Source organism: Notothenia rossii (assembly GCF_949606895.1).
Source record: "Notothenia rossii genome assembly, contig: scaffold_205, whole genome shotgun sequence".
NCBI lineage: Eukaryota > Metazoa > Chordata > Actinopteri > Perciformes > Nototheniidae > Notothenia > Notothenia rossii.
The window spans coordinates 66,717-85,028 of NW_027640338.1; the positions used below are offsets into that span (position 1 = coordinate 66,717).

At 42.3% G+C, this 18,312-nt stretch overlaps 1 protein-coding gene across 1 annotated transcript; it reads left to right on the top strand.

The window, feature by feature from the left end:
• Window positions 1-3,431: 3,431 nt before the first annotated feature.
• rfwd3 (ring finger and WD repeat domain 3) lies at window positions 3,432-17,988 on the top strand (the record flags this gene model as incomplete). The annotated part of the gene is given in 12 exon segments (XM_079694902.1): window positions 3,432-3,721; window positions 7,201-7,403; window positions 8,291-8,553; window positions 8,641-8,729; window positions 11,169-11,369; window positions 12,758-12,849; window positions 14,492-14,606; window positions 15,579-15,807; window positions 16,124-16,274; window positions 17,223-17,399; window positions 17,773-17,845; window positions 17,847-17,988. Coding segments are annotated over 11 exon segments (1,735 nt in total), but the record flags the coding sequence as incomplete, so codon positions are not given.
• Between the last annotated feature and the right edge of the window lie 324 nt (window positions 17,989-18,312).

An 18,312-nucleotide genomic window follows, 5' to 3' on the forward strand; every position in this document is an offset into this window, starting at 1 on the left:
AAAGGGAGGTCAGGTACTCTTTAAAACAGCTGCTAGTTATGGGTACTTTTTACTGAAGTACATTTCAAAGCCTCTTTACTTTTAACTTGAGTAAAGAAGTTTAGTCAGTACTTCTACTTTCACCAGAGTATTTTTAAACACAAGGATCTGTACTTCTACTTGAGTAAAGGATGTGTGTACTTTTTCCATCTCTGGCCAGCAAGCAGAACGCAAACACAGAGACCCCTAGTGGACTGGAGGGGATCATAACACCCCTTAAAAATGGGGTTCCCCCTAGAGAGTTTGGGGATACTTTGAAGGCTGAGTAACGTCACATGCACTATCTGCAGATGTTGCCAATTATAAAAAGAAAATGTCAAATGTTCCTTGTTTAAAGTGAAGTCAAAGCTCGATTTGAGGGCTTGATTGTGTTATTATTACGTACAATGCACACTGGGAACTGAACCCTTTATTATATTTTAAATTAAAAACTGAAATATTGTATTTAACAACATGTTCTAAAAAATTACAACGTACGAAGATCTTAATAGTTGCGAGTACTTATTCTTTATTTAATGTGCAAACATTTCAGACATGTGCTCAACAACTCAACACATGGATTTAAATAAATACATGGCTATATTATTGATATTTAAAACAATACAAAAAGAGTGTTGATAAATAAACAGCATTTTATATCCAATTATTAAAAAAACATATAAAATATTGTTCTTTTAAAATTCATAATGCAATTTGAACAACTCAGCAATTCTCATATTGTATTATTTGTTGTATTATGTCATGTTATACTGGACGTCGTTTTTTTTTGTATTTCCTGTAAATATTTCTCTATATTTTGATATTATAATAGTTGTTATTTTTGGGTTGTTTTTCTTACAACTTGTCTTATTTAACTGTGTTTATGTTTGCAACAAATACACCAAGGCAAATTCCTACTATGTGTGAACCTACTCTGTAATGGCAATTTCCTGTTTCTATGTCCTTTATATTTTTACCATTACTTCCCAGAAGGGCTGAAGAGTGATCCAGACGCAGACACAAACAGATGACTTTCCGGTCCTTTGGTGCGGTTTATAATGAGGTTTATTTAGCGTTTTACATACCAGGGTTTAATTGTATGGTTTAGTTGTTATGGTGAGCATCTGCCGGGCTGGTGGAATCGGTATGCTCTCTTCCTTCTGTATTCTCCTGTCACATGTATGACCTCTTACAGTATATCCACCCGGTGCAGCTAAACCCCGCCACCAAGTGTTCAAAAATAATATAGCACTATACATATAACTTAAATAAACTGACACACCAACAACACCCATAAAATGGCTCCTACATACTCTCTGATTCCCATTCTGACGGTAAGGTTTGGTTTCTCTTTTACACATTTAGCATTTTGGTGTTACCCATCTTCACCTCATAGGATGACGTGGTGATGAGGCAGTGACAGAGCAGACTGAATTCTGTCTAATGGTAGATCATTTAACAGTGACGTAATGCACGTGTCATTGTTTTTCGGGTTGTTGTTTGTGTTACATATTAAAAGAAACCTCCGTAGCTTAATTATTGAGCAAACATGTGTTTCAATCAATCATCAATCAATGTTTATTTATATAGCCCAATATCACAAATGTTACATTTGCCTCAGTGGACTTCACAGTTTGTACAGAATATCAGTATGACAATACGACACCCTCTGTCCTTAGACCCTCACATCGTACATGGAAACACTTCCAGAGAAAACCCACAGTTTAAAGGGGAACATGGGAGAAACCTCAGGGAGAGCAACAGAGGAGGGATCCCTCTCCCAGGACGGACAGACGTGCAATAGATGCCGTGTGTAAATCGAAGAGAAAATACATTTGCAACATAGGTAGTCCAAATGTTTGGAAATGCATGTGTGTATAATAGGAAGATGAATCCATGAGGATATCCATCCAGGACTTATGATCCAGGACCACAGCCACGACTCAAGATCCAGGACTCGCGATCCATGACACAGGACCGCAGGATCATCCATGACTCCGGATCCCGGTGTATATAGACACCAAAAAGAAAGACATTTGGGGAAGCTGGGTTAATCGGAACATGAGAGTACACAGGTATAGACAGAGAGAAGGAAGAAGTAAGATGTCCCCCGACAAACTAAGCCTATATCAGCAAAACTAGGGGCTGAATCTAATCAGCCCTAACTATAAGCTTTATCAAAAAGGAAGGTCTTAAGCGCACTCTTAAAAACGGATAGGGTGTCTGCTGCCCGAACACAAACTGGAAGCTGATTCCACAAAAGTGGAGCTTGATAAGAAAAGGCTCTGGCTCCCATTGTACTTTTAGAGACTCTAGGAACAACCAACAACCCTGCATTCTTGGAACGCAATGCCCTAGTAGGACAATAGGGTATAATGAGTTCTTTAAGGTAAGATGGCGCCTGCCCATTAAGGGCTTTGTAGGCGAGAAGAAGAATTTTAAATTCTATCCTGTGTTCTATAGGGAGCCAGTGTAAGGCAGCCAGAACAGGAGTAATGTGGTCCCTTTTCCTAACTCTGGTTAGTACACGAGCTGCAGCATTTTGAATCAGCTGAAGCGACTTGACTGACTTCTTGGTACACCCTGATAATAAGGAGTTACAATAATCCAGCCTTGAAGTAACAAATGCATGGACTAGTTTCTCTGCATCGTTTTGAGGCAAGATATGCCTGATTTTTGCAATGTTACGTAGATGGAAGTAGGCGGTCCTTGAAATTGATTTTATGTGGGTGTTAAAGGATAAATCCTGATCAAATATAACACCAAGATTCCTTACAGTCTCACTGGAGGCCAAATGAATGCCATCCATAGTTAGTATATCTTTTAGATAATTTGTTTCGTAGATTCTTCGGGCCAAGTACAATTAATGTTTCCATTAATGGTTATGAGCAGGACCTGTGAACTCATACTTGTTATTTCTTGTTATTGTAAAAGTTATTTATTTTTTGGTTGTTTTGTACAACATGACAAACATGGCGCTGATGACGATGACCTAATCTTTTATTTTGAAGAAAAATGTACGCTAGAGGGGGTAGGACCAGAAACGTTTTAAGCTTCTTCTTGCCTCTGTTGAACATGACAGAGATAGTTTGAGAATGTATTTATTTATATTTGTTGTAGGCCTACCTGTTTTGCATCTCTTTGTTAAAATTATTATTATTATAAAAAAAAATCTGCCTCTTCGTGGTGTCCATCTTCTCCTCATAGGATCTCTGTTGATGACGCGGTGATGACGCAGTGAAAGAGCTGGCTGAATTATGTGGTAGGTAATTGAACCGTGACGTAATGCACGTGTCATTGTTTTTCAGGTTGTTGTTTGTGTTTCATATTAAAAGAAACCCCCTTAACTTAATTATTGAGCAAAAATGTGTTTCCATTAATTAAATAATTACATTTCTTTAAAAAAAACAATATTCTGCCTCTTCGTGGTGTCCATCTTCTCCTCATAGGATCTCTGGTGACGACGCGGCGATGACGCGGTGATGACGCGGTGGCAGGATGGGGCGGAGCAGAGTGATCTGAGCGCCGGGAGATTCGATCCCTGACGCGCGGTTTCTCTATAACGCTCCTGGAAGTAAATCCTGGTAAAAACGCACAGAAAAACGGGCCTTTTTAAGTTGTGTGTTAGCAGTGGAGCCATGATGTTACTGTGTGCCGTTATCAAGTGGGGGATCTGTGGCTGTTAAACCCTCACTTTCCACAGGTATGGTTCTCACCGTGCTAACGATGCTAACAATGCTAATGCTGCTATTACCAATTTGCAGTAGCTAGCGAGCTAAATAAGATAAGATACACGTTATTGATCCTGAATTGGGTTAGGTTTTCGTGACATCAGCGTGTTTAAACAAGGCATTGCACATACATTTAAATATAAAAAGCTGACAACATATCAAAATGGAAAATACATCTCAGCAGAAACAGAACTAACAGTAATACAAGCTGACCCTGAAATATAACAATATATGTAGGCTATCTGGCTAATTAGACACAATGAAGGGTCAAATTATAGCTTACAACATTTAAAAATAGTGTTATTTACATTTAGTGTGTTAGGAATGTAATTAATGAACTACACATTTTAGCTAGTCGTGCTAACAAGAATCTGACCCATTTTCTTTAGCGTATTTACACTAAAACCACCATAGTTAACATTAACAGCGTCTTTGATCACTTGATACAACGCTTGATTAATAAAATATATTATTATCATATGTCTTGACTCAAATAAAGACCCACATTGTGTAAAGAGAACCGCATATGCTAAGCTAAGCTAACTCCAGCGTCCGTGGTTACCAGTTGATCTTAACGGTTAATCATATTATTGTTTTACATTTTAAATTGTTGTTATGTAACGTTGCTTACTTACTGTAGAAATGGTTCCACATAGCCCTGTCTTAAGTATGATTTTAAACCCAAAGAGCTTCTGTTGGCTTTCTGTCTATCTATCTTTACATATACACGTTAGCGGGCTAGTTAGCACAACATGCTAGGTTGTGTAACTTTTGACTGTGCAGGGTTTGCACTGCAGAACAAGATGAACACCTCATTTGATATCATCTCTTATCAGGCAGCAGTTGTGAAATAAGTATCGAAGCGTTCGGTGAACCAATAGAACTGAAATCACACAGTAAAGGCTTTTAATTGAATTTAAAGTACAAGTATTGGTTGTGCAGTGACATGTCATTGTTATGGTGTTTGTGGAGGAATGGTACTGCTGCATTATCTTGCATTTTACTCAACTCATTAACTGTTCAATCTGCAGCACTGCAACTCATTCTATAAGATCATCCTATGTGTGTTTTTTGACCATTTTATATATATTTGTTACATGTATTTGGGGGTATTTTTAAGACTTTGCCCCCCCACATTTCAGTACTAATTTGGGCTTTTTTACTCCTTTTATGAACTGCAATGCCTCATAGCCTCCTATAAGGTCATGACTTGTTCCTAGCTTTGTCCAGTGACAACCAGGTGTTAACTTTTCACGAGTTTCACAAACACAGCAGAGCCTTCATGATAACCAAAATACACAAAGACATCATTTTTGGCACGCCCACCTTTCCACAAAACCTAGAAGTATTGAATTACAAACCTGTGCTCACCTATTCTGCAAAACCCACTTCTCCATGTCTCTTCTACATCAACATGTGTCCCCTCTTCTCCATGTCTCTTCTACATCAACATGTGTCCCCTCTTCTTCATGTCTCTTCTACATCAACATGTGTCCCCTCTTCTCCATGTCTCTTCTACATCACCATGTGTCCCCTCTTCTCCATGTCTCCTCTACATCAACATGTGTCCCCTCTTCTTCATGTCTCTTCTACATCAACATGTGTCCCCTCTTCTCCATGTCTCTTCTACATCAACATGTGTCCCCTCTTCTTCATGTCTCTTCTACATCAACATGTGTCCCCTCTTCTCCATGTCTCTTCTACATCACCATGTGTCCCCTCTTCTCCATGTCTCCTCTACATCAACATGTGTCCCCTCTTCTTCATGTCTCTTCTACATCAACATGTGTCCCCTCTTCTTCATGTCTCTTCTACATCAACATGTGTCCCCTCTTCTCCATGTCTCTTCTACATCAACATGTGTCCCCTCTTCTTCATGTCTCTTCTACATCAACATGTGTCCCCTCTTCTTCATGTCTCTTCTACATCAACATGTGTCCCCTCTTCTTCATGTCTCTTCTACATCAACATGTGTCCCCTCTTCTTCATGTCTCTTCTACATCAACATGTGTCCCCTCTTCTCCATGTCTCTTCTACATCAACATGTGTCCCCTCTTCTCCGTGTCTCTTCTACATCAACATGTGTCCCCTCTTCTCCATGTCTCTTCTACATCAACATGTGTTCCCTCTTCTTCATGTCCCTTCTACATCAACATGTGTCCCCTCTTCTCCATGTCTCTTCTACTTCAACATGTGTCCCCTCTTCTCCGTGTCTCTTCTACATCAACATGTGTCCCCTCTTCTCCATGTCTCTTCTACATCAACATGTGTCCCCTCTTCTTCATGTCTCTTCTACATCAACATGTGTCCCCTCTTCTCCATGTCTCTTCTACATCAACATGTGTCCCCTCTTCTTCATGTCTCTTCTACATCAACATGTGTCCCCTCTTCTTCATGTCTCTTCTACATCAACATGTGTCCCCTCTTCTTCATGTCTCTTCTACATCAACATGTGTCCCCTCTTCTTCATGTCTCTTCTACATCAACATGTGTCCCCTCTTCTTCATGTCTCTTCTACATCAACATGTGTCCCCTCTTCTTCATGTCTCTTCTACATCAACATGTGTCCCCTCTTCTCCATGTCTCTTCTACATCAACATGTGTCCCCTCTTCTTCATGTCTCTTCTACATCAACATGTGTCCCCTCTTCTTCATGTGTCTTCTACATCAACATGTGTCCCCTCTTCTTCATGTCTCTTCTACATCAACATGTGTCCCCTCTTCTTCATGTCTCTTCTACATCAACATGTGTCCCCTCTTCTTCATGTCTCTTCTCCATCAACATGTGTCCCCTCTTCTTCATGTCTCTTCTACATCAACATGTGTCCCCTCTTCTTCATGTCTCTTCTACATCAACATGTGTCCCCTCTTCTTCATGTCTCTTCTACATCAACATGTGTCCCCTCTTCTTCATGTCTCTTCTACATCAACATGTGTCCCCTCTTCTTCATGTCTCTTCTACATCAACATGTGTCCCCTCTGTGGAAAGAGACTCTGAAAGTTTCAGGAACAAAGATTCTCTCTCTTTTTGATCCATTTCTATAAAAACCTGTCTGAAAATGAGCTGATCAGATTTTGGCCACTTTATGATGTCATAACGATTTTTTGTCTTGTGTAACCATTAGCCAATCAGCAACCAAGGTAACCCCCCCCCCCCCCTTATCACCTGAATTTCCTCCTAGAGCACCATTGAGTTCTTTGTAACCAAATGTCTCACAGAGGGGCGTGGGGAGGGGCTCCTTATTTTCATCTAAAGTAACAAACAGAGAATCAGCACTTTGGAAACAGGGCTGAAACAGAGGGGATTATGGGTAATGCTGCAATGAACTGTTTGGTGTTTCAGCCAATCAGAGACAGGCTCTGGATATATCTGAGACCTGTGACATATTGATGAAACACTGTGTCAGAGGGACCTTTAAACTTTGATTGATGGCCCCTCCTCTCCCTGCAGATGGAGGCCATGGAGGTGGACTCCTCGCTCATCATCCTGGACTCCGGCAGCAGCACGGAGGTAGACGAAGACGATGACGATGAAGGTGATCAGAGAGAACAGGCGACGACTCGATCTCCTCCCAGACTTCCTGCCACCTGGGCCTTCAGCCAGAGGGCGGTGGGATCAGCTGCTCAAGGGGGTCCCATGCGCAGGAGACTCAGGTGAGATCCTAATATAATACGTTTATTTAGTAAAGCATCTTTCACAGAAATGAATTAGGTTCAATTTACACAATATCTATTTTCCTTTTGTTATTACTGCCGAATTGTATTCCATTCTATTTCTATATAAATGCTGCTATAGTTTAATATCTTTTTTATTATTTTAAATATTTTGTTATGTTATTATAGTTTGCTTAAAGTAGTTCTCTATTTGTGTTTTTTAATTTTAGTTTTACTTTTGTTTTAAGTCAAATTCCTCGTACGTAATAAACCTGATTCTTAACATTAAACAAAACGCAGACCACGTTGAGCCCCCAAAGGAACAAACACAAGAACACATCACACACATCTCGAGTAGAAACAAAAGCCAATGTAAGAAGATCGCTCTTCAGTCGTTTCTTTCACTTTTAAAGGTTCGGACTACGGCTGCACGATATATCGTGTCGTGGCGATAATCACGATATGCGCGAAAGTCACATCGCAGGACGTGCGATATTAAGTAGGCAAATGAACTCAAACACGTCATGTTACAATTATTTTGCTGCTTGCTACAAAAGGAAAACTTGCGCGGCTCTCGTGTCAGGGGTACCTGAGTGAGTGACAGCAAACGTTATATTCGTTTGGTACACTTCGGTACACACGTGTACCAAAGGGCCAATTCGGTACGTGTACCGTTACACCCCATGTAAGAAGTAGAAAGTTCAGGTATTTGGGTTAAAAATGTAAGAAGTCAAATGTGTGTGTGTGTGTGTGTGTGTGTGTGTGTGTGTGTGTGTGTGTGTGTGTGTGTGTGTGTGTGTGTGTGTGTGTGTGTGTGTGTGTGTGTGTGTGTGTGTGTGTGTGTGTGTGTGTGTGTGTGTGTGTGTGTGTGTGTGTGTGTGTGTTAGGCAGGGTCTCAGGGTGCATTACCCCAGCCAGACTGCAGCGCCCTCTAGAGGATTCCCAGACTTCCTGCTGCGAGCTCCAGCTGCCTCGGCGGCTGAGCCGGGCTCCGGCAGCACCACGGAGATCAGCGAGTCTGAGGATGAGGAGGAGGAGGAAGAGCGGGGGGGTCAGGGAGCTGCTCTGGAGCCCGTCGACCCCCCTGTGTTGCCTGCTAGCCCTCGCCTTAACGCCCAGCACACAGAACCCCAGGAAGCCGCTCCAAGCAGTGAGTCTCTCACACAGTTTGCTTTCATTCACAAGTCTGAGTCAAACATCCCAGTTTGATTTCCCTCTTTTTCCCGTCTGTGTTCAGATTCAAGTTCAGCTGCAGACGCTGAGAGGACGCACGCTGAGAGGACGCACGCTGAGAGGACGCACATGGCTGAACATCAAAGCATACAGGTAATAACGGCTTCACATGAATAGCAATTTCACACAATAGATTCAACAGCATAGTAATAATGATGATCAAGAGACCAAGTCTATCTTATAATATTACAGGATAAGATCCAGTTTTTTTGTATTCACAAACAAATACCGTTTTTTATGTTGTAATGTAGGAGCACATTTGTAACACTTTGTGTACCACTGAGTAGGTTAGAAGTGCATATGTCATATAATCACGTCTTTTCATTTAAGTAACAAGAACTGTGATTTAGGCTTTCTGTGTGCGTTCCTATCTCGGCTCTGTTGTGTGATTGTGACTTGATCCTTTCTCCTCTAGCTACTTGTCTTCCATCCTTTCTTTATAACTAATGCTGTGATTTAAAAAAGGTGTCTGTTATCATCTGGACTAGGGCTGAACGATATACCGTGTCATGGCGATAACCGCGAAATGCGTGATATTCACATCGCAGGGACGTGCAATTTATTTTTTATTTTTTTATTTTTTTGTTAGGGCGTTCGATATTAAGTAGGTAAATGAACTCAAACACGTCATGTTACAATTATTTTGCTGCTCGCTACAAAAGGAAAACTTGCGCGGCTCTCATGTCAGGGGCACTTGAGTGAGTGACATGCAGGCTCTGAGTCTGCATGCTCTGAGTCTGCATGCTCTGAGTCTGCAGGCTCTGAGTCTGCAGGCTCTGAGTCTGCATGCTCTGAGTCTGCATGCTCTGAGTCTGCAGGCTCTGAGTCTGCAGGCTCTGAGTCTGCAGTCTCTGAGTCTGCAGGCACAGCAAACAGCTGTTCCAGATGCCTTTGCCGGTGTTGCACCATATGAGAAAGGAGCTGGTGTCTAGCTGTTCTTCATTGTATTTGTATAATGTTGTTTAAAAGAGGTCCACTACTTTGCTGCTATTTGCACAAAAAAGGTTTTAACTGTGGAATAAAAAGTGAAATGACCGATTTGGTCACGTGTGTTAATTCCCTAATGTTATGAAGCTTCCTATAGACAAGTTTACGCGACAAACCACGGGTAGCGCCATAACCCTACACAAATGCACTTCATTTCCGCCGGAAGTCTTTTGCACAGCGTCTGTCGGTGTAAACCGATGTAAACAGTCAGACGGGCACTGGTGTAAACACAGCGATTTCGATGCTAACAGTGATGCTAGCTTGGGAACACGATTCTACTTCTTTGACTGGAGATGGCGTTACTCTCCCCCACCCGAATTCAGTGCAAAACTGGGAGGATAACATGACGACGTGGCCCAGCATAAAACCAAAATAAACTGCCTTATTTAGGTCATGCCCACAGGAGCCAACAGTTGTCTGTTGTTTACATCATGCACAATTTACATGATCTCTTTATGCTGTGCAATATATCATATGTGCCTGTACTGTTTGAGTGAAAATAAAGTTTGATGTAATTTAATTTCATTATTGCACTGTTATTGCATTATTGCATTTCATATGTTCCTTAGAGTGCTACAATTTCTTTTAACACAGTTCATCATTCATATTAAGCTCATACTGTACATAAATAACACTGAATGAATTAATTGTTGAGAGGAAACTAAAGAAATGGCTTCAACAAGAAAGATCACATGTTTAATCCTAACAGGTATTACAAATTAAAATATAAAAGCAGCCCACACAATTACATCACTATGAAAATATTCATATATAATATTAAAAAATACAATGCATGCAGTATTTGTTGTGTTTATCTGTATTTAATGAACAACATGGCTGGGTGCTGGGTGCTGGTTTGTGGTCGTAGCACTCTCTATCTAACCACTCGTTCAGGTGCTTTCTCGAGTGATTGCAACCAACTACCGCACACGTAGTTCCCGAACCACTTTTCTTCATGTTGTAATTGTTATATCCTCTTTGTCTCTGCGATATCAGTGCTTTGTCGGCACAACGGAGCTAGCTAGCAAAACAAACCCAGTCCGCCAAAACGGAAGTGCATTGCATCGAAGGGAGGAGTTCAGGATGTAGAGCGGAAACGGCTCAATAACTTGTGTATAGTTTCATGTAATACGTTTCATCTCTTGGATCCCTTCTGGACCCCACTCTTCTTCATTCACAGATGAACCCCCTTATTTGAGGGGAAGCAACCTGCATTATCGTGACATGTTAGATCATGACTTAAGGTATGATGAGTCTACCAGTTAAGATCCAGACGTCCGTGGCTAAAATCCTTCATCCGGTTAAATATAGTTTAAAAAAACGCAATATATATCGCAGGAGAAAAGAATATCGCAATATCAGTTTTTTTCAATATCGTGCAGCCCTAATCTGGACATCAGCTGGAAATTAGCCATGTCGGGTAAAGCGGCTCCATGTACTGTTTGTTGTGACCGTTGACCAATGAGGACCGTCCACGACACTATCAACAAACACACTAAACCTTATCAATGAAGCTGAAACTCTCCTCTCCTCCTCCTCCTCCAGCCGCTCCTCGCTCCCCCGGCTCCCGCCCCCTCGTCTTCTCAGGGAGAAGAAGGCGAAGGCGACGTCTGCTCCATCTGCTTCGAGCCGTGGACGACAGCAGGCGAGCACCGACTCTCCGCCCTGCGCTGCGGACACCTGTTCGGGTTCACCTGCATCACACGCTGGCTCAAAGCTCAGGGGTCCGCCGCCAAATGTCCACAGGTGAGAGAGAGACGGGCGGCGGCAGGGTTCAAGGTTCAAGGCCTTTACTGTCAGGTGTTCAGAGCTACAGTGGAGATATGACGAGGACGATCTGAGCTCACAGGCTCCTCCCACTCAGCAACACAATAACACTTATACAAAAGGGAGAGGAGAGTCTCTATACAAGTACATGGAATGAGATATTTTAGTACATCAGGTTTATCCCCAGGTAGGTTGACGCGTACGAGGTGGTGCATACATAAAAGTAAAACAAACATTAAAAACACAGACAGAGAACTGTTAAAAGAAAATTATAATAACATTAAAACATATTGAAAATAATAACAAATATCTTACTTATTATTTATTATTATTATTTACATAGAAATAGAATGGAATCAAATATGGAATCAAATTCGGCAGTAACAAAACAAACAAAGTCATTGTTTACATTGTTCGTCCCACAGAGGGGGAATGCTCATTGGTTACAGCAGAAAAATACAGCTTAAAGGGGACCTATCATGCAAAATGCACTTGTGTACGTCTTCTCTACATGAACATGTGTCCCCGGTGTTCCAGGGAACTCACCAAGTGTCAGAAGACACAACCCTCTCTATTTTCCTCCATACCCAAATCTCTTAAAAAAGGGGCTGCAACGGATCTGATACAGACTGATCCAGATTTGAACACTTCTATGACGTCACAGAAGTGGCGCTACGGCTATTGGGCCAACTCCACCAATCAGGAGGAGACAGCCACGGACATTGCCGTTGTAAAGCGCTGGAGACGCTGTAGTACAGAAGCCAGGCCTGTAGATGGTGCTGTTCTCACAGAATCAGCCCATGGTGCAAAGACAGTGTTACATTGAGCGAAATGAGGAATGGCTAAAATGCATGATCTGTTTGGTATTTTGAAAAATAAAAAGTATAAATATGCCTTATATAGGTATGGTCCTACACTATGTTATTCAAATATAGCGTGATAGGTCCACTTTAATGTTACCTAAGAAGCATACATAGAACAAATATCTATATCTATATAATAATCCTATATGCATGTTGCTCTGTTTGAGGAGATATATCTACACTGTAGCTGCTGCACCAATCACAATAAAGCCTTGAAGCTGGTTATATAGTCTGACCGCTGCAGGAGGACAAGTTGTATATCATCCTGCATCTTGACTTTGATGATGATGATGATGATGATGATGATGGCGCAGTTCAGGTTCAAACCCCACTGCAGTCAGCATGTCGTTGTGTCCCTGAGACACTTCACCCCAAAGTGCTCCTGTGGATATTGTCCACAGTATTGAGTATGGAAGTCGCTTTGGATAAAAGCGTCTAACAAGTAACATGTGATGTCATGATGATGATGAGGATGATGATGAATGATCTGTCGTTTGTCTGTAGTGCAACAAGAAGGCGAAGCGGTCAGACATCGTTCTGCTGTACGCGCCCAAAGTGAGAGCGCTGGACAACTCTGAGCAGGAGATCTTAAAGAAGTGAGTGGAGTCTTCACTAGCGTCCATTCAAACTGACGATGCCATCTTAGGGTAGGAATACCGTGAACACAGTTAACCACATGACGTAGGAACACACACACACACACACACACACACACACACACACACACACACACACACACACAGACACACACACACACACACACACACAGACACAGACACAGACACACACACACACACACACACACACACACACACACACACACACACACACACACACACACACACACAGACACACACCGTGACACGTTTATTGCCCATGTCCATTTTACCACGGCAATACAGGAAGTGACTTTTAAGAGTATAGAATAAACAGATTTTAATATTCCCTTCCTCTCACACTTATGTTTAATATCCTGCTTTATATTCTGTCACTGTATATTTTTAATTCAACATTTTCTCCTTTTTTTCTTTCATTGAGAAGTTGACATTTTTAAACGTTTACTTCTTGCCTTTTAATCTTATTGTACAATTCCATGTCTTTTTATGGCGCTGCAACACAACTTGTGATCAATAAAGTACTTCTTATCTTCAGAGGGTCCGCGGGGTCTTAAAGTATTAGAAGTTGATAAATCAATTTAGCGAAAATGAAGGCTATTAAAAAGTATTAAAGGGCATTTCCCAAGGTTTTACATTTTGTAGCTTGTTTTCAATAAGTATATAACTTGTCCAAAGACGTTGTATTCTACAGTCTGCCTGAATGTAATCATTGCGTAGGTGTGTAGTGTGATTCTGTGTAGTTTATTTATGGCATCCCGTTGGATTTGACGTCATCTGAACAGGACATCGCACGCTCACTGCTTGATAGCGCGCGAAGGTCCGTTTACGGCGGTTGCTAAGCAACATCGTTATGGGGAAATGCAAGTCTGCGTCCAAATGGTTGGAAGATAAGGAGGAAGGACAATCGATACTGTATATAGTCAATGTGAGGTAAAGTGTGTCGCCACGGTAACCGGTTAAAACTCAAAGTGGCGATGAGGTCTTAAAATGTATGGAAAGGGTCCAAAGATCCAAATATACTTAAGGATCCAAAAATACATAAAGTTCCAAAAATACCGTAAATTCCAAAAACACTTAAAGTTCAAAAAATACTCAAAAATCCAAAAATACTTAAAGTTAAAAAAATACTGAAAATGGTTGGAAGATAAGGAGGAAGGACAATCAATACTGTATATAGTCAATGTGAGGTAAAGTGTGTCGCCACGGTAACCGGTTAAAACTCAAAGTGGCGATGAGGTCTTAAAATGTATGGAAAGGGTCCAAAGATCCAAATATACTTAAGGATCCAAAAATACATAAAGTTCCAAAAATACCGTAAATTCCAAAAACACTTAAAGTTCAAAAAATACTCAAAAATCCAAAAATACTTAAAGTTCAAAAAATACTGAAAATGGTTGGAAGATAAGGAGGAAGGACAATCAATACTGTATATAGTCAATGTGAGGTGAAGTGTGTCGCCATGGTAACCGGTTAGAACTCCAAGTGGTGATGAGGTCTTAAAATGTATGGAAAAGGTCTTAAAAGGAATTACATCTGACTTCAGGATTCCTGCATAGACCCTGCTTTAAGTGGTGGACAGTTAATATAAAACATGTGTGTGTGTGTGTGTGTGTGTGTGTAGGTCTCTGGAGCAGGAGCAGTCTCTGAGGAGGAAGGCTGAACTGGAGTCAGCGCAGTACAAACTGAAGCTGCAGGTCGTCACCAACAAGTACGGACAAGCACAGCAAGAGCTGCAGGTACTAGTTTCAAATTCAATCTAACATTATTTATTCATTATCTACTTTTTAAATACTTTGAAAGGTGAAAAGTGATTTATTCCTTTCATATTGTAGTTATTGGATTTATATCAAATACATAATTGATTACTTGATAACTGTCAGGTCTTTACTATTTAAATGTCCTGCAGGGAATCTCGAGTCACTTCCTGTTTTAATGGATAGATGGAAAGTGGACTGAACTAAGAAAACCTGGAACAGACTTTTGGGGATTATAGATTTTTAAAAACTATTTCTCATTAACTCTATAGATTCTACAAAAAAACCGCCCAGGCGAGGCAAACATGAAAAAAGGGCTGAGACCCCACAGAGCTAAACATCTTTTTGTCAAACCCTTCCAACATGGGTCGGCCCCACCAATGGCCCGGGCCAAAGGTGTCTGTTGTAATGAATATGCCGCCAGCAACGGGGCCATTGGGGGTCCGCCAGCAATAATATTTGGCCCGAAAAATTATTTTGAGAATAAAAATAAAAGATTATTTTGAGATTTCTTTTTTTTTTTTTTCATATCGGACCGACAATCGCACATATAGGCTATAATGTCCAAATAGAGAATCTACCTACACCTGGAGAATGCTTATTGTACTTGTGTCCATGTTGAGAGTGAGTGACACACAGCACAGGCACAATCTGGCAGCGGGGTGCACTGACGCTGATAGTGGATCAATGAGTAGCTGGACAGCGCGTGGTGCTGAAACAGCCGACATGCGGTTTGAAAAAAATAACAGAAGAGACTGTCAAGTGTGGCTGATTCAAAACGCACTAAAGCTTTGGATCTTAATCAGCTTGTGAGCAGGGGCGGACAGACCATCTGGAGATCACAGAACGGCACCGCAGCGAGGCCCCCCCCCCCCCCCCCCCCCCCCCCCGTTGACAGTTCACTACAACTGTTTGTCAAACCCTTCCAACCTCTCCTCCTCTCTCTCTGTGCAGGAACTCAGGGCTATGATGTCTGGTCGAGTCCCAGTTTACTCTTCCTCCTCCTCCTCTTCCTCCTCCTCGCTCCTCCTCGGCCTCTCTCAGAGCTCCAGGACGGCGCAGTATGTTTTCTCCAAAGCGATTCTGGTGTCTATTACCGGAGGATCCAGAGTTCTGTCGTACTGCGAGCCTCTGAGCTGCCTGCTGGCCTCGCAGCCCTCCCCCCAATCCACTCTGGTGCCAGGTGAGGAGACCCCACTTCCTGCTTTGAAACCACAACAAAACAGCCGAAAGATGGCAGAAATATTGAATGAGAAGCTTAAAGAGGCCCTATGACTCTTCTCTACTTGTAAACGCTTTGAGCTCCAGGAAAAGCATATTTTTGTATGAGTCTATGCATTGTTTTACCTACTTGTTAATCAGTGACATGAGGCTTCTTCCTCCTCTCACCTGTCTCCTCTTCCTCCTCTCACCTGTCTCCTCTTCCTCCTCTCACCTGTCTCCTCTTCCTCCTCTCACCTGTCTCCTCTTCCTCCTCTCACCTGTCTCCTCTTCCTCAGGCTGTGGGGTGAAGAAGGTGAGCGTGGTGAACATGAAGGCCAGTCAATACGTTCCCATCCACAGCAAACAGATCCGAGGTCTGTCCTTCAACAGACAGAACGACAGCTTGCTGCTTTCTGCGGCTCTGGACAACACCATCAAACTGACCAGGTACACACACAAGCTAATGTTGGGCTATAAAGGAACTACAGCACGATCACATGACTTCACGTCACCACCGCTAAGCTAAAGGTGGCTAATGTTGGGCTATAAAGGAACTACAGTATGGTCACATGACTTCACGTCACCACCACTAAGCTAAAGGTGGCTAATGTTGGGCTATAAAGGAACTACAGCACGGTCACATGACTTCACGTCACCACCGCTAAGCTAAAGGAGGCTAATGTTGGGCTATAAAGGAACTACAGCACGGTCACATGACTTCACGTCATCACCGCTAAGCTAAAGGCGGCTAATGTTGGGCTATAAAGGAACTACAGCACGGTCACATGACTTCACGTCATCACCGCTAAGCTAAAGGCGGCTAATGTTGGGCTATAAAGGAACTACAGCACGGTCACATGACTTCACGTCATCACCGCTAAGCTAAAGGCGGCTAATGTTGGGCTATAAAGGAACTACAGCACGGTCACATGACTTCACGTCATCACCGCTAAGCTAAAGGCGGCTAATGTTGGGCTATAAAGGAACTACAGCACGGTCACATGACTTCACGTCACCACCGCTAAGCTAAAGGTGGCTAATGTTGGGCTATAAAGGAACTACAGCACGGTCACATGACTTCACGTCACCACCGCTAAGCTAAAGGTGGCCAATGTTGGGCTATAAAGGAACTACAGCACGGTCACATGACTTCACGTCACCACCGCTAAGCTAAAGGAGGCTAATGTTGGGCTATAAAGGAACAACAGCACGGTCACAGGACTTCACCTCACCACCGCTAAGTTAAAGGTGGCTAATGTTGGGCGTGTTGATGTTTAGTCGCTTCATTTAGACACTTGTTAGCAACCTCTGTTTCTAAATTCACCAGTGGGGTATTCAGTGACCTACTTTATGTCTTGACCTGTTTCTGTGTCTGTGTGTGTCTGTGTGTCTCAGTCTGCTGACCAACACGGTGGTTCAGACCTATAATGCCGGTAAGCCCGTGTGGAGCTGCTGCTGGTGTTTGGACAACAGTAACTACGTTTACGCCGGGCTGAGCAACGGCTCCGTGCTCGTCTACGACACCAGAGACACCAGCACACACGTGCAGGAGCTGCAGCCTCTACGCTCCAGGTACACACACACACACACACACACACACACACACACACACACACACACACACACACACACACACACACACACACACACACACACACACACACACACACACACACACACACACACACACACACACTGTTTCTCTGAGAGACTCATGTAAAGTTGCCTTATTGGAGATGGACTTAATAAAATAAAAAAAGGAAATTAAGTCGGAAGAAATGCTCGAAGGATTTATGGAACATGTCCCAAAAATGTGTGAAACTTTTGTATGAATTATTTGGGAAAGTCTTAGAATGTACCCCAAAAACATGTGTAAAATATAGCCAAAATGTCTGAAAATATGTGAGACCTTTGAAGCCACTAAGACGGTGTTGATTGTGTCCAGGTGTCCGGTGGCGTCTCTGTGCTACGTCCCGCGGGCGGCCTCCAGCTCGTTCCCGTGCGGCGGTTTGATCGCACGGCTCTCTGGAGGGCGGGTGTTTTTGGGAGCAGGTGAACGAGACGACCTACAGACCTCACCTGTTGCCCCTGGAGACGGCCGGCTGCACCGACATCCAGGTGGAGACGGAGAGCCGCCAATGCCTCGTGACCTACAGGCCAGGTGAGACCAAATGTTCCTTTTCTGGAAAACTCTAAATTCTGCCATTTTTACTGAATATATCAGAATTCAAGACTTTTTTTGGGAACATTACTAAATTCTGACTTTTCTGAGAATCTGACATTTCTGACTTTTTTCTGAAAATTCATTTTTTTTTTTGAAAACCTAGAAATCCTGAATTTTTTCCTGAAAATCTAGAAATTCTGAATTTTTCTGAAAACGTCTGACTTTTTTCTGAACACCTCAAAATTCTGATTTTTTTCTGAAAACCTCATAATTCTGAATTTTTTTGGAAAACCTCAAAATTCTGACTTTTTCTGAAAACCT